Here is a 14,271-nt window from a genome sequence, read left to right as displayed (position 1 = left end):
TATATTTACATTCCTTAAACTGATTATACTCCAGAGTTGACATACTAGAACCTACCTGATCATCTGCCGGTTGTAAATATTTACACAATTAACCCATAACAGTTATTATAACACTAAAACGAATTATTTCATGATTACAGATTCTTTCCTTCTTTTAAGTTAATTCCTTAGAATAAATTCCTAAAAGAGGAATTGGCAAGTGAAATGAAATAAACATTTCTATAGCCTGAGAGGTAGATCTGCCCTGCCAAAACATGCTCCAAGCCCTACGATGTAATATCCAGTGACATCAGCAGCATATAAACATTTTACCACAATTTTATCAGCTCCAGTTTGCGCTCTCTTATCTTTCAAGTTTTACAAAAGCTATAAAATAACACTTCACTGCTGCTTTGGTGGGCCTTCCTATTATTATTTGGGGAAAACATTTTTAACGTGCTCAACTCTTAGTTTCTCTCACACAAATGGCCTATTCATCGCCTTTGCCCCTTGGACTTTAAAAATGTAAATGCGCTCTTTGTACTTCATAGCTTTTGGCCCTTTGCCAAATGTTTCACACAATTATTTTTCTCAAACAATTCTTACTGTTGAAAATTTGGGATACTCAGCTCTCAATCTGGAAAATACCCAAATTCCATGTACTTGACCATGCCCACGCTTTCTTCCTTGTCACTGTGACAGCCTAGCAGCCCTCCTGGCAACACCACCAGCTCACGTCCTGTGCAGTCCCCTCCCGCACCAAACAGGCCACTCTGCAATGACCCATGACTGCTAAGGTACGTGTAAAAGACATTGCCATTCCACCTGGCTCTTTCTCTCCGATGGGCCACCTCAGTCATGTCCCAGGAATCAGGCCTCAAAGCCCGTCCAGAGCTTGCCTCTTCAGCCCTTCCAACAACCTCACCAAAAACTTATTCTGGTATTAAATTCCTCTCCTCTTGAAGCACACAGTGTTTTCTGCTTTCTGGACTAAATCCTGTTTGTTACTGGTATAAAACACTGAATATTAAGCCAATGATCAAAGATACTACAAAGCTTCATTAGTTCTTAAAATGTAGACAAAGAATATCTCTGAAATTAACAAATTAGGAGACTCTTTGAAAAATCTTTTTTAGAATCCCAAATTTCACACAGCTCACTAAATTGCAGTCAACACTCTGTTTCTCAATGTGACATATGTAAGTTTATGTCAAAAAAAAACAAACAAACACCAAATCTGTTATCATCCTGGTTCTATTCATGAAGGCTGAGGCATAAATCAAGGGTGAACAGTGATTATTAAAAAAACCAGCAATAACTGCCAACTGACTGCTATGATGATTTGAACAGAAGCTTGATAGTGAAATATAAAAATTAACAGGAAAAAAAAAAGAAGTCTATGGAAAACTTCCTATAAAAAACCAGCTCCTAAGACCTGATTTAACTCAATAAAACATTCCAATTATACACTTAAACTCCTCCCTCATCCAGAAGCTCATCTCAGGTACCTAAAACCAGAGTCAAGCATAAATGTTGCTCTCTTAAGGATCACGTGCACGATTACCAGTTAAACAGACTCTCGCCTGACAAAGCCTGTGAGACAGCACGCAGTCACCTACCACTGTTGCCGCAGTCCGCACAGGAGATGAGTTCCTCTGGCTTCTTTTCTCGGTTTTGCTCTTTTGTGCCAAGACAGAAACTACAGATGGGGATGGGTTCAGCAACCGGCTGCAAAGAAAAACACAATTCACTCGGTACTGGGGCTTTTCTTTAGTGTTAATATAAAGACAGCAGAAGTACAATTTAAATTCCTTTAAGAGTTGCATATAACTTTGGGACAAATGTATACCCCTCCGAAATTTCCTACTCAAAAGCAGATGGGTTTTTACCAAGCCTGCTTTGGCTACATCTTTACAAATGGTCCTGACACTGGCAACTTTGGTCCGAAAACTCATACCCCAATCAGTTGGTCACTTAGAAACTAAATGACACAATATGGGTTAAGCAAAGGAAACCGACTACCTAAGAATGAAAAATTCAACTAAATTAAGTACAAGAAATCATAGTATTAGCCTTTACAAGGCATGAGATTTAAGAGAAAAATAGTAACAATGATAATGAAAAGCAGAAGTCATTAGTGCAACGAGACAAACAGAGCCGTGTGCAAATGGGAAAAAAAAATTCCAGTGTGGTCTCGGAGTGATAGGTTGCATGAGGAAGACAACATGCGTGCCAGTGCTCAATACACGTGTGTTACGGTGATCTGAGACGCTCCTCCAAGGACAGCAGACAGCAACGGTGAAAAGCAGGGCGAACCCTAGGTCTCTAGCTCCTGCATAGCAGTGGATGGAGAGAAGGGCAACACAGGGAGCACAGACAAGGCGAACTTCGGTGCACAGTCTGCCAAGGCTAGTACTTTAAAGATACAGTTTCTGTCATAAGCGGGGGTGGGGGCATGGGGGGATGAGAGAGAGACTAGATCAGTTCTTCAAGATTGCCACTGAATGTCTTATATACAAGTTGGACTTCACCCTGCAGAAAAGAAGAACAACACGTTACTAAACCAAGAGATGATCACCTGTACTTGAGAAAAATAACCACGCAGCAATAAAAAAAGGCAGACTGGGGAAAAGGGAATGGAAATGAAAAACTAGCTACGGGCTCAGAAAGCAGCCAGCTGTGGAAGTAACAGAGAAGGAAATGAATTAAACATGACACGACTGAGCAACTGAACGACGACAACTTAACTGAAAAGCTGGTGACATCATCAACCATGAAAGTCACCCCAGAGAAGAAAGTCAGGGGGAGAGGAGAGAGCCGATGAGTCTGATGTCAGGTGTGCTTCATCGGGAGGCACTCAGCTACCTCTCAACTACGCTAAGCATGGTGCAGGACAGTGACACAGAGCCCTCCAGATGCTTTCAGTCTACTGGGGAGAACAGATAAAACGCCTCAGGTATCATGGCAGAAGGACAACGATGGGAAACACAGGACCGCGTGATCAAGCAGGCGCAAGTGGGATCAGAGAAAGGCTTCCGAGAGTTATTTGAAAGGCGCAGGCACACCTGAAGAGGATGTTAAAAGAAAACACATAATCATAAAGAATCAGATTTGGGAGGCGGGTGGTATGAGCTTAGCTTGGGTCTTAATAGAACTTAAAATAAAACATCCAAGGAGCAATGTCTATGGATCTGGAGCTCAAGAGAAAGGCTGATTTGGAAATTAAAATCTAGAAGTCACAGTCAGCCCTCCATATCCCTGGGTTCCACATCCTTGAATTCAACCAACTGTGGATCCAAATCAGTTGAATCTGGAATCCAGAACCCGCAGATACCTCGAGAGCTGACTATACATACAAAATAGCTGTAACACCATCAGTTGACGGGTTTTCCCATGGAGAACAGGTGGAAAGGAGAGCCAAGAACACCAATATGTAAGGGACTGGCAGAGGAAAAAGCCTGGAAAAGAAACAGACTAGTCAGAGAGCGCAATGGTACATCAATACAAAAACGTCCAACACAAGCAAACTAACAGTACTGCTCAGCCAAGAGATGAAATGAGAGATGAACAGCTGGAAGTTGTCCTTTAACAACTGTGGCTGTGGTAAAGACAACCACATCCTTCCTTTAAAAAGAACCAGGGAATAAACCTGGGAAAGACGTTAGACAGGAGCAGAAGCTTGAAGTAACCTCTAAAGAAGGCAGAAGTAAGGTCATGAGGTTTGACCTCTCTGCTGCAGCCTCTCAGGACCGCTAGAAGATTTTAACAGAGGAATGATATGAGCAAGATTTGAAGTTTTAAAAAGTCACGGTGTAAGTGGCTAGAAATGGACGGGAAGGAATACAATCTACGGATGACCCAGGCCATGAGTAACAAGGGCCTGTGTTAAGGCACTGACGAAAGGACCCGAGAAGAGACGTAAGAGGAACATAAAAGGCAGATCTGGCAGGAACTGACGGTAACTTATCGGGGGTAGGGAACAGAGAAGGATGGACGACCAGAAGGACACCATCAAAGAAGCGAGGAGGCAAGCCTCGGAAAGGCAGATCTTAACGCACATTTACTAACAAATGTTCATTTCCAGTACTACATAGAAAAACCCTGACGTGTCAGTCAGGAAAAGACAGACGGCTTCAACAGGTGCTTTACAGTGGAAAATACATGTAACACAGGTCAGCACAGCCATCATCTCCTTTTCGTAACCACGTTACACTGAGGGTGTTTCTTCTCTGACCTCATAAGACCAAGCATAAAAATAATAAATATTTTAGCTACAAAAAAAAAAAAAAAAACGGAACCCATAGAGAAATACTATTACCAATAGTGATCATGATATTGTAACCGGATAATCCCAGGGCTTTTCTTTTTTTTTTTAATTTTAGGGCACTCTTTAAGCATACTTTGGGCGAGAGTCACGGAGAGTCGGACACGACTGAGCAACTGAACTGAACTGAACTGAATAGTACTTTAAGAGTTAGTCATTTCGGCTGATGAACTACAAGCAAAAAAGTGGTTTAAATATATCATCTAGGTTACAACATAAATCTATGAGGTTTTCTGTGTGGATTAAAAAGAAGTGCTAATCAGCCAACAGTGTGGTGTTTTGGCACACCCCTAACCGTAAGTGACTTAGCAGCAGCAGCAGCAGTAACCATATCATGAAGTGTGAAAAAAATTACAACTCCAGATGACTCTCATTCCCGAAATATCACTGAGTATGAAGATCACTGGACAGGCCAACACGGCATTGTGTTGGTTCACTGTAAGAGCTGAGCCTGAAATGTACTGAAGCAGTGATACTCATAACATTTTCCAAGTTAAACTCTACCAGCTGACTTCAATTATCCTGTATCACAAAAGTAAAACAAGAACAATCGATAATCCAAGAGCAAATCTTTAAAAATAGGTATAGATACACAATATGCCATATAATCACTGATCCCAGAGCTGTCAAAACAGTCCTTATATCTCATTGTTCTCATATCTCTATAAAGTAAATCTATCCCTGCTGCTAATAAAACAAGAAAAAAAAAAAAAAAACTCCAGGAAATTACGCCACACAGCATTCCACAGAGAAGCCAGAGTGAGCCCATGGCTCAGCGCCCACCTCTCACCCAGCCCAGTGACACCCAGCTTCAAGCCCCTCTGTGGCCTGAACCCCCCACCCCCACAGGACCTCTGCAACCTCACCTGCTGAAGCTCTCTCACTCCTACACTCTGCTCTTCCTGCTTGTTCTTCTGTGCAAGTCAGATGTTCCAAGACTGTCGCACCTGCTTTCCTTCTGTCTGGAAAGCACTTACCTAGATCCTTCAGACCTCTACTCAAAAGTCGCCTTCACTAAGACTCTCTTTGACCACTCCATCTAACACCTCAAAACAATTTGCCAACCACAAAAAGTCATATCCCCCTTCCCTGCTTTATTTTTTCTTCTTAAACTCTTCTCACTAACTGAAATTACTGTATGTGTATCTTATCATTTTTTCCCCCAATGAAATGCAAACTACATGAAAGTTATGATTTCTGTTTGCTGAGGACTGTATTCCTAGTACTAACAACAGTGTCTAGCATATAATATGCATTTAAGAAGTGTTGTTCAGTGCATTAATTAAATTACCCTGAAAAACTGGAAACAATAAGAAAAACAGTATCTTAGAACAATGAGTTGGTTACAAGCCTGACAGAGCTATGTGCAGCTCGATAATAATCTCAATAATATAAAAACACTCTCAGTTCAGTTCAGTTCAGTTCAGTCGCTCAGTCGAAATGCTGGATTGGATGAAGCACAAGCTGGAATCAAGATTGCCAGGAGAAATATCAATAACCTCAGATAGGCAGATGACACCACCCTTATGGCAGAAAGCGAGGAAGAACTAAAGAGCCTCTCGATGAAAGTGAAAGAGTGAAAAGTTGGCTTAAAACTCAACATTCACAAAATGAAGATCATGGCATCCGATCCCATCACTTCATGGCCAATAGATGGGGAAACAATGGAAACAGTAAGAGACTTCATTTTGCTGGGCTCCAAAAATCACTGCAGATGATGACTGCAGCCATGAAATTAAAAGATGCTTGCTCCTTGGAAGAAAACTATGACCAACCTAGACAGCATACTGAAAAGCAGAGATATTACTTTGCTGACAAAGGTCCGGAAAGTCAAGGCTATTGGTTTTTCCAATAGTCATGTATCAATGTGAGAGTTGGACTATAAAGAAAGCTGAGCGCCAAAGAATTGATGCTTTTGAACTGTGGTATTGGAGAAGACTCTTGAGAGTCCCTTGGACTGCAAGGAGATCCAACCAGTCCATCCTAAAGGAAATCAGTTCTGAATGTTCATTGGAAGGACTGATGTTGAAGCTGAAACTCTAATACTATGGCCACCTGATGGGAAGAACTGACTCATTGGAAAAGACCCTGATGCTGGGAAAGAGTGAGGGCAGGAGAAGAAGGGGATGACAGAGGATGAGATGGTTGGATGGCATCACCAACTCAATGGACATGAGTTTGATCAAGCTCCCGGAGTTGGCGATGGACAGGGAGGCCTGGTGTGCTGCAGTCCATGGGGTCGCAAACAGTCGGACACGACTGAGCGACTGAACTGAACTACTGTTTCCAAGTGATGACATGGTCTCAATAACTAAATAAGATTTCTGCCAAAGCAACCCACTGCTATTCGACTTCTCAAAAGTAGAGGGAGGTGTGTAGCCGGAGGCATTTAGATTGTACTGTGTCAAGCAAGGAATGACACAGGCTGCCTTAAGCTCCATGTTGAGATACCCACAATAATCACTAGATGGCAGCATTGAGACAAACACGCAGCAGAGGTTCTGGTCAGGCCAAAGGCTGCGTAGCATTCGGACTTGGGTTTTGGGAAATAACTTTGGAAAAAAAGAACAGCAAAAATTTTGCCCAATGATCTCCATTACATGAGGTTAAAACATGAAAAAAAAAATTTTGGACACGATCATTTAGACAATCTTAAATATAACATTTCCTAGGTGCTGAAATACATCATCTGATATTCCCATCTTCACTAAAGTCCAATTTTAGTTTCTCCCACACTTGACTTTAATGTTTTAATACCACATACACTTGTCTTTGTCTCTCTGTTCTCGTATCTTCTGAGGACCTCAAATCTATCTTTACGTTGTCTCTGTTTCTAAACACTGACAGAAAGGATAAGCAAGAATCTGTTTTAATTATTTCTTTCAAAACTGAACTGAATGATAAATTCTAGAACTGTGACCACCAGAATTTTCAAGGACAAAACTGCATTTGTAAACTTAGATTTATGATTTCAGAAACCTCTAAGCGATCATGTCACAGACTCTGCGGTAATAAAGCTTTGTGACTTCTTAAAAGTTACAAATTCTCATTTTATGACCACTGGAAACAAATAAGACAAGTTAGCAGAGCCAATATTAAGAATATGAAAGAAATACATAATCCATGTAAGATTCCTTGAATTACTCAAACATGCACTGAGCAGTAATAACAGTCATATCGTTCTTCCTTAAATACAAGATATCTATAAAGCTCTATAAAGACAGATTTTAAGATGATGAAGAGTTTCTGGAAATGATAGCAGCAACAGCTTCAAAACACTGTGCATATACTCAATGCCACTGAACTGTGCACTAAAAAATGATTTAAAATTTTATGTAAATTTTACCATAATAAAAAAATGAACAAAACAATTAAGTGGTATAGATGTTTCATATTCACAAGTCAGATAATTAAAGCAGTAAGGTCAAAACTGATGAAGGCGAGAAGCAACAACTATAATCTGTCCTCATCTTGAAAACCTGTGTCTTTTAACTGTTCCTTTGAGAACAGAAATTAGACTTAAGAGATACTATTTCAACTCTCCCCAAAATGAAAATGTTTTTAATTACTAATAACAAATTATGGTAACTGAATTTAACCATGAGCCATTTTATTCTCATTGTACCTACCCTGAAGTTGGTTGCCTTTTCATCTAATTACATGAAGACAGCTCACCCTTAATGCCTTAAATTTTTTCTTGTAGAACAAGTCTAAACATTAAGATGATTGAAGCAGTAAGGTCAAAACTGATGAAGATGAGAAGAAGCTACTATAACCTGCAATCAAGCGCCGCTCAGTCTCGAGCAGAAACCTCTTTCCGACCGCGGCGTATCTGACCCAGCTGGGTTCTGAACCACCGCAAGCTCCCCTCAAACCAACCCCCAAACTTCTCTTTCCTATGTTTAACTTCTCCTCAAGCTACGGACCTCACCCACCTCTTTGAATTCTTCTAGAGGTTCAGAGCTATCCGTTAATCCTGTCTCTTTCTTCTCCTGCAATTACAATCAAGCAAAGTAAATTTAACTGCCAATTGACCTTCTGACATAGATATTTATTTCACACAACTTGAAACTTAAATAATTTTCAGCAGAGATATAATTTATTAATTGATAACATGTACTGCTAAAGTATTGTTATGTATAATAAAGCGAAAAGAATGGCCTTGCTATATGCATTAATAACAAGTACCCAAAGGATAAAGAGGAGGTGCATCTTAGCTCAGAAAAGAGAAACACTGGCCATTCTGAGGTACAGTATCGTGAAGGAGAGCAAAGCGTTGCTCAGTGACTGTCAGCACAGCGAAAACAAGTATCGCTAGGTTTTCAAAATCCTACCCAAAGAATAAAGTATCTCATAAATGCCACTGCTTGGTAAGCACTGTAACATAAAACAAAGTTTGATAAGATAGAGAATCAGGACTCATATTTTCAAAGCACTTACAAATGTCAGTAAATAGAAAACAAAACCCATACAAAATAACTAGAAACCAATTTAACTGGTTTCACTTTTCACATTAACCACTTACACACATACACACACAAAACTCTAAAGCAAGCTCTCTGAGAGAATAACTGAATGATTCGTTATTTCCAATACTAGGAGGGAAGCAAACTGGCCCGTAAGAAAGAGTTCACTTTAGGAATGGTTGGAAGGCATTCTTCTCTGTGGAGAAGGCTGGCCATTCTAACATACACCGTCCTCTTCCAGCTGGGCAAGCCCTCCTCTCAGCCTTACCCAGTTCTTCACCACCAAAGGCCTTGGGCGAACTCATGCTCCTCCCAAATCCTTTCCAACAGTTTAGATTTCAGTCTGTCTTCATCGTTTCCAGAAAGACAACCCTAGTGTCAGAAGCTCAGGCGTATCCTACTCTCTGTGACCCAGTGGACTGCAGCCTGCCAGGCTCCTCTGTCCACGGGATTCTCCAGTCAAGAGTGGGCTCCCATTCACTCCTCCAGGGAGAAAGACAACCCTAGGTAAGCAGAAATTACCCTAGAACTCTTAATTCATGTCTTAAGTGCCTTGCGCACAGTATGTACTAAATAAGCATTTATTGAAATTAAAACACAACAAAATTATGCTTAGCTCCAAACAGGTTTATCAGTTACTTACTCAAAGCGTTCCCTCCAAGAATCAATAACCTTCAGGGGAGATATACTTGGGCAGGATTTAATCCCTTCAAATTCTTCAGCACCCCGTATGCTATTAAGTACTCTATGGTTGCTTATTAAACATTTTTTCAGGACAATCTTTTCCTTAAATGTATACAGTTGTAAAAGAAACACAGTAATAAAACAACATGAATGGCCTGGAAAAGAGTCCATTCTCTACTATTTATAGTCCACAATAAGGTAACCTTGCATAATTTTAATCAGTTCCAACATAACCAATTAGCCATTACAAAGCTTTAATAGGGCTACTAAATTGAGTTCTTTTATTATGATGACTTCATTCAGTGACTTCTACAATTAGATATAATAGCAAGATCATTGGGGAAAGAAAATAAGTTAATGATATAATTAGATCAGTAATGATCAATTTCAATTTACACTTTTACTATGTATATAGATTACTGCACATTTAGATGAGAAAGCAGTCTGTCAAGATAGTATAACAACTTTCTATTTCTTAATCAGAGGGGATATCAAAAATGATAATGCGCATATTTGCTGGATTTAAATTCTACTCTAAGAAATCACAGTGAGTTCTCTTTCTTTCCCGTATTCCTGTTATTTGAAAGCTCTGCCTTCTTTTGTCAGACACATCACCGCGCATCAGTTTCCTCATTCACCCAAATCCGACACTGCCGAGTTCTGACTGCTGCCGCCCCTTCCTCTGTGGCCTTTCCTTCCTACTTCTGTTTCTTGAATACACCCAGGGCTCTCCCCTAATTCTGAGTCACATCACCAATACAAGCTTCTACACGGACCAGTCTTTCTTTGATGTGTTTTTGCACACTACTGTGTTTTTGCACAGATCGTCCAGATGGTGGGTATGTGTGAAGCTGCTCCAGTCGTGTCTGACTCTTTGCAACCCTCTGGACTGTAGCCCACCAGGCTCCTCTGTCCATGGGATTTTCCAGGCAAGAATACTGGAGTGGGCTGCCATGCCCTCCTCCAGGGGATCTTTCCCACCCAGGGATCGGCCAAGGGATCGAACCCAAGTCTCTGTTGTCTCCTGCACTGGCAGGAAGGGTATTTACCTCTACTGCCACCTGGTTTAATCCTCCTAAAACGCTACCGTCTTTCATCCACTTACTTGCCTGGCTCAAACTAACACCCCCACTGCCAGCTCCTGTCACTGGCATGCCACTCCTCCACCACACACCAAACTGCCTTTCTCGCACCATCTGCGTCTACTCCCAACTACTTGCCCGTCTCCAAATGTCATACACAATGCTCTTTCTCCAGGGGATTCTACCCTGTCCCGCCCAGCTCTCTGTGTCCCTGCCTCTAAGAATCGACTCAGTAGAGCTTGGGGACAGACTGGGCTCCTTACTTGCAGTGTCACACTGGCCATGTTACATAACTCTGGTGCAAAATGGTACAACACACCTACCTTTCAAGTTACCAAGAAGATTAAATGAGATAAAGTTATGGGAGTGTAACTCAAACACAAGCACCTAAAACAGCTGATTTCTTATACCCCTCTTCAAAGCTGTATCTATCCTTCAAAGTTTACCTTTGTTAAGTGACTATTTTTTAAGTCAGAGCAAATTTTTGTTCTGACCCCCTCAAAAGGCACAGTGATTAAAATTTTCCATGGACTAACAGACTTTCTATTGTCACCTTGCTTATTTAACTTATATGCAGAGTACATCATGAGGAACGCTGGGCTGGAAGAAGCACAAGCTGGAATCAAGATTGCTGGGAGAAATATCAATAACCTCAGATATGCAAATGACACCACCCTTATGGCAGAAAGTGAAGAGGAACTAAAAAGCCTCTTGATGAAAGTGAAAGAGGAGAGTGAAAAGGTTGGCTTGAAGCTCTACATTTCTTCAGAAAACAAAGATCATGGCATCTGGTCCCATCACTTCATGGGAAATAGGTGGAAAAACAGTGGAAACAGTGTCAGACTTTATTTTTTTGGGCTCCAAAATCACTGCAGATGCTGATTGCAGCCATGAAATTAAAAGACGCTTACTCCTTGGAAGGAAAGTTATGACCAACCTTGATAGTATATTAAAAAGCAGAGACGTTACTTTGCCAACCAAGGTCCGTCTAGTCAAGGCTATGGTTTTTCCCGTGGTCATGTATGGATGTGAGAGTTGGACTGTGAAGAAAGCTGAGCGCCGAAGAATTGATGCTTTTGAACTGTCGTGTTGGAGAAGACTCTTGAGAGTCCCATGGACTGCAAGGAGATCCAACCAGTCCATTCTAAAGGAGATCAATCCTGGGTGTTCATTGGAAGGACTGATGCTAAAGCTGAAACTCCAATACTTTGGCCACCTCATGCGACGAGTTGACTCACTAGAAAAGACTCTGATGCTGGGAAAGGTTGGGGGCAGGAGGAGAAGGGGACGACAGAGAATGAGATGGCTGGATGGCATCACCGACTCTGTGGACATGAGTTTGAGTGAACTCTGGGAGTTGGTGATGGACAGGGAGGCCTGGCGTGCTGTGATTCATGGGGTCACAAAGAGTCGGACACGACTGAGCGACTGAACTGAACAGACTTTCTATATATGGCATTTAATTGCATGACTGCATTAAGCTTTTTTTTAAGTCTTTCTGCACACACATTACCACTTTAAAAAAAAAAAAAGAACTATACAGGTACTTGAGTAGAAGAGCATTAGCAAAAGAATATTGCCTATGCTAAAAATATACAAAAGCGATGGTTTACAAGGAGAAAGATGTTCAACAAGACTTTTGTGTTCCCTTACATTTCTAAGAGACATTTATTTACCAGCATTTATTCTGACCAAACTAAAGTCTAGAACAAGTAACAAACTGGCAAAAGCATCATTTCCTCAAGTCCGACCAAAAATACTAACTGCCCCATATCTGACACAACATGTAGTGCACTGGACTGTCAGTCTGGAACTGGAAGGGGCCTTCAAAAACCATTACACATGCACTTCACCAAAGACTAAAAACACTGTCAAAGGCTATACATGACTGCTGCTGCTGCTGCTGCTGAGTCACTTCAGTCGTGTCCGACTCTGTGTGACCCCATAGACGGAAGCCCACCAGACTCCCCCGTCCCTGGGATTCTCCAGGCAAGAACACTGGAGTGGGTTGCCATTTCCTTCTCCAATGTGTGAAAGTGAAAAGTGAAGTCGCTCAGTCGTGTCCGACCCTTAGCGACCCCACGGACTGCAGCCTACCAGGCTCCTCCATCCATGGGATTTTCTAGGCAAGAGTACTGGAGTGGCTTGCCATTGCCTTCTCCGACTAGTCAAGTGATTAAAGTTAACACTCAAAAGTCAGGTATATAATCTAAATTCAATAACTAGAGTACTAACTCTAGTCAAAAGCTTCAACTCAGTGACTCAACAGAAACATAAAATAATCTTGTTAAAAAAGAAAAACCTTACAGATGGGAAAGGCTGAGCTTCCATCACTGGTGAACAGTAACATTATCACTAATAATATGATGCTGCAGAATTTAATCTTACACACTTAAAACTGAAGCCAACCAAGGGTCCTCCCCTGCCTTCTTCAACGAGGAGCGTCATCCACAGCAATGAGAAATCAATCTCTGGGAACCGCCCGGCACCCAGGGGTTAGGACACGGCACTGTCCCTGCCGTGGGCCAGGGTTCAATCCCTGGTCAGGGAACTAAGATCTCGCAAGCGGCACAACATGGCCAAAACCAAGCTTGTTCAAAAAAGAAAAGCAATCTTTTACCTCTTTTCCCCAATTCCAGAGAATGGTTAAGGAGAGTATAAGAAAAACAAAAATGCAGAAGCCAGGGCTGCTGCTGCTAAACAGCTCTTGTGTTTTAGCACAGCACCTTAGAGTCCTGGTAAACAAGGCAGGCAAACTGCCTGCCTAAGAAACCAAGAGAGAGGGTACAGACAGAGGGTTCAAGAAAGCGGGAGGAGGAGGAGTGTGGAGAAAGAGGTGGCCGGATCAATCCCAAGAAGCAGGCTGCTCAAAGGACTGTGAAGAACTGTGTCACACTCCATTCGAAGACTTTCTGTGCTACAACAGAAACCTTCAACCTTGCACTCCACAGGAAAAAGAGAAGTGAGCAGCTTTTCAGTAATGAAAAAAACAGTGAGGGAACTTCAGTTCGGTTCTTCCCGGAGCAGCGCAGAAGGCAGAGGGCCACTCAGGGAGCCGCAGCGGTACAGCCCAGAGCCCGGCCCGGGGTGTCGGGGGACCTGCACGGCGGGAGGCAGGAGCGGCTGCGGCTGCAGTGGAAAAGGCTCCCCCACCCACAGGTTCCAGGACCGCCAGAAGTAAGCGAGAACGCTTATTACAACTTTGTTGGCATCTTCATTTTTAGTTTTAATAGAAAACTTTGTCCTCATAAGTATTACATTCCTGTTTAAACAGTTAGATCAGAAAGAGAGAGAAGACAGCAAAATCCCTCCTCTTCCTCTAGGACAAAATCCCTCCTCTTCCTCTAGGACAGTAACCACCGTCCACTGAGCACCCAAAGCGCCGTCATATATACTGTACAGGCCCCAACACGTTTAGACCCAACAACCACCCTATGGGGTAGGGACACTCATCACCATTTTCCAGATGAGAAAACAGATCCCCAGAAAGATTAATGCGGCAGAGGCCAGACAGAACCTAGGCATTCCGGCTTCAGAGCCTACGTGCTTCAACCTGGAACTGTGCAGTTTCTGTTCATATACACTGTTCTCAACTTTTCCTCTGTATACAGTTTAAAACACACACATAAACAGACTCCTATGACATATGAGGTATAATCTTCTTTTTGTTACATTTCCACATCAATAAATCTAAATCAACATCATCTTTCTAATGGCTAGAAAACATTCATTACAT

At 41.9% G+C, this 14,271-nt stretch overlaps 1 protein-coding gene across 2 annotated transcripts in view; it reads right to left on the bottom strand.

Moving 5' to 3' along the window:
- Positions 1–14,271, bottom strand: part of KAT6A (lysine acetyltransferase 6A) — a 101,586-nt gene that overhangs the window by 47,461 nt on the left and 39,854 nt on the right. For both annotated transcript variants that reach the window (XM_055416651.2, XM_055416652.2), the window contains exon 3: positions 1,599–1,707. In XM_055416651.2, the coding sequence (XP_055272626.2) occupies positions 1,599–1,707 (109 nt within the window). The remainder of the gene's footprint in view (positions 1–1,598; positions 1,708–14,271) is intronic.

The sequence above is a fragment of the Moschus berezovskii genome, chromosome 26 (assembly GCF_049115385.1).
Source record: "Moschus berezovskii isolate FMDL1 chromosome 26, NW_MosBer_1.0, whole genome shotgun sequence".
NCBI lineage: Eukaryota > Metazoa > Chordata > Mammalia > Artiodactyla > Moschidae > Moschus > Moschus berezovskii.
Note: the sequence above shows the minus strand (reverse complement) of the source record. Positions and strands in the feature narration are given on the sequence as shown.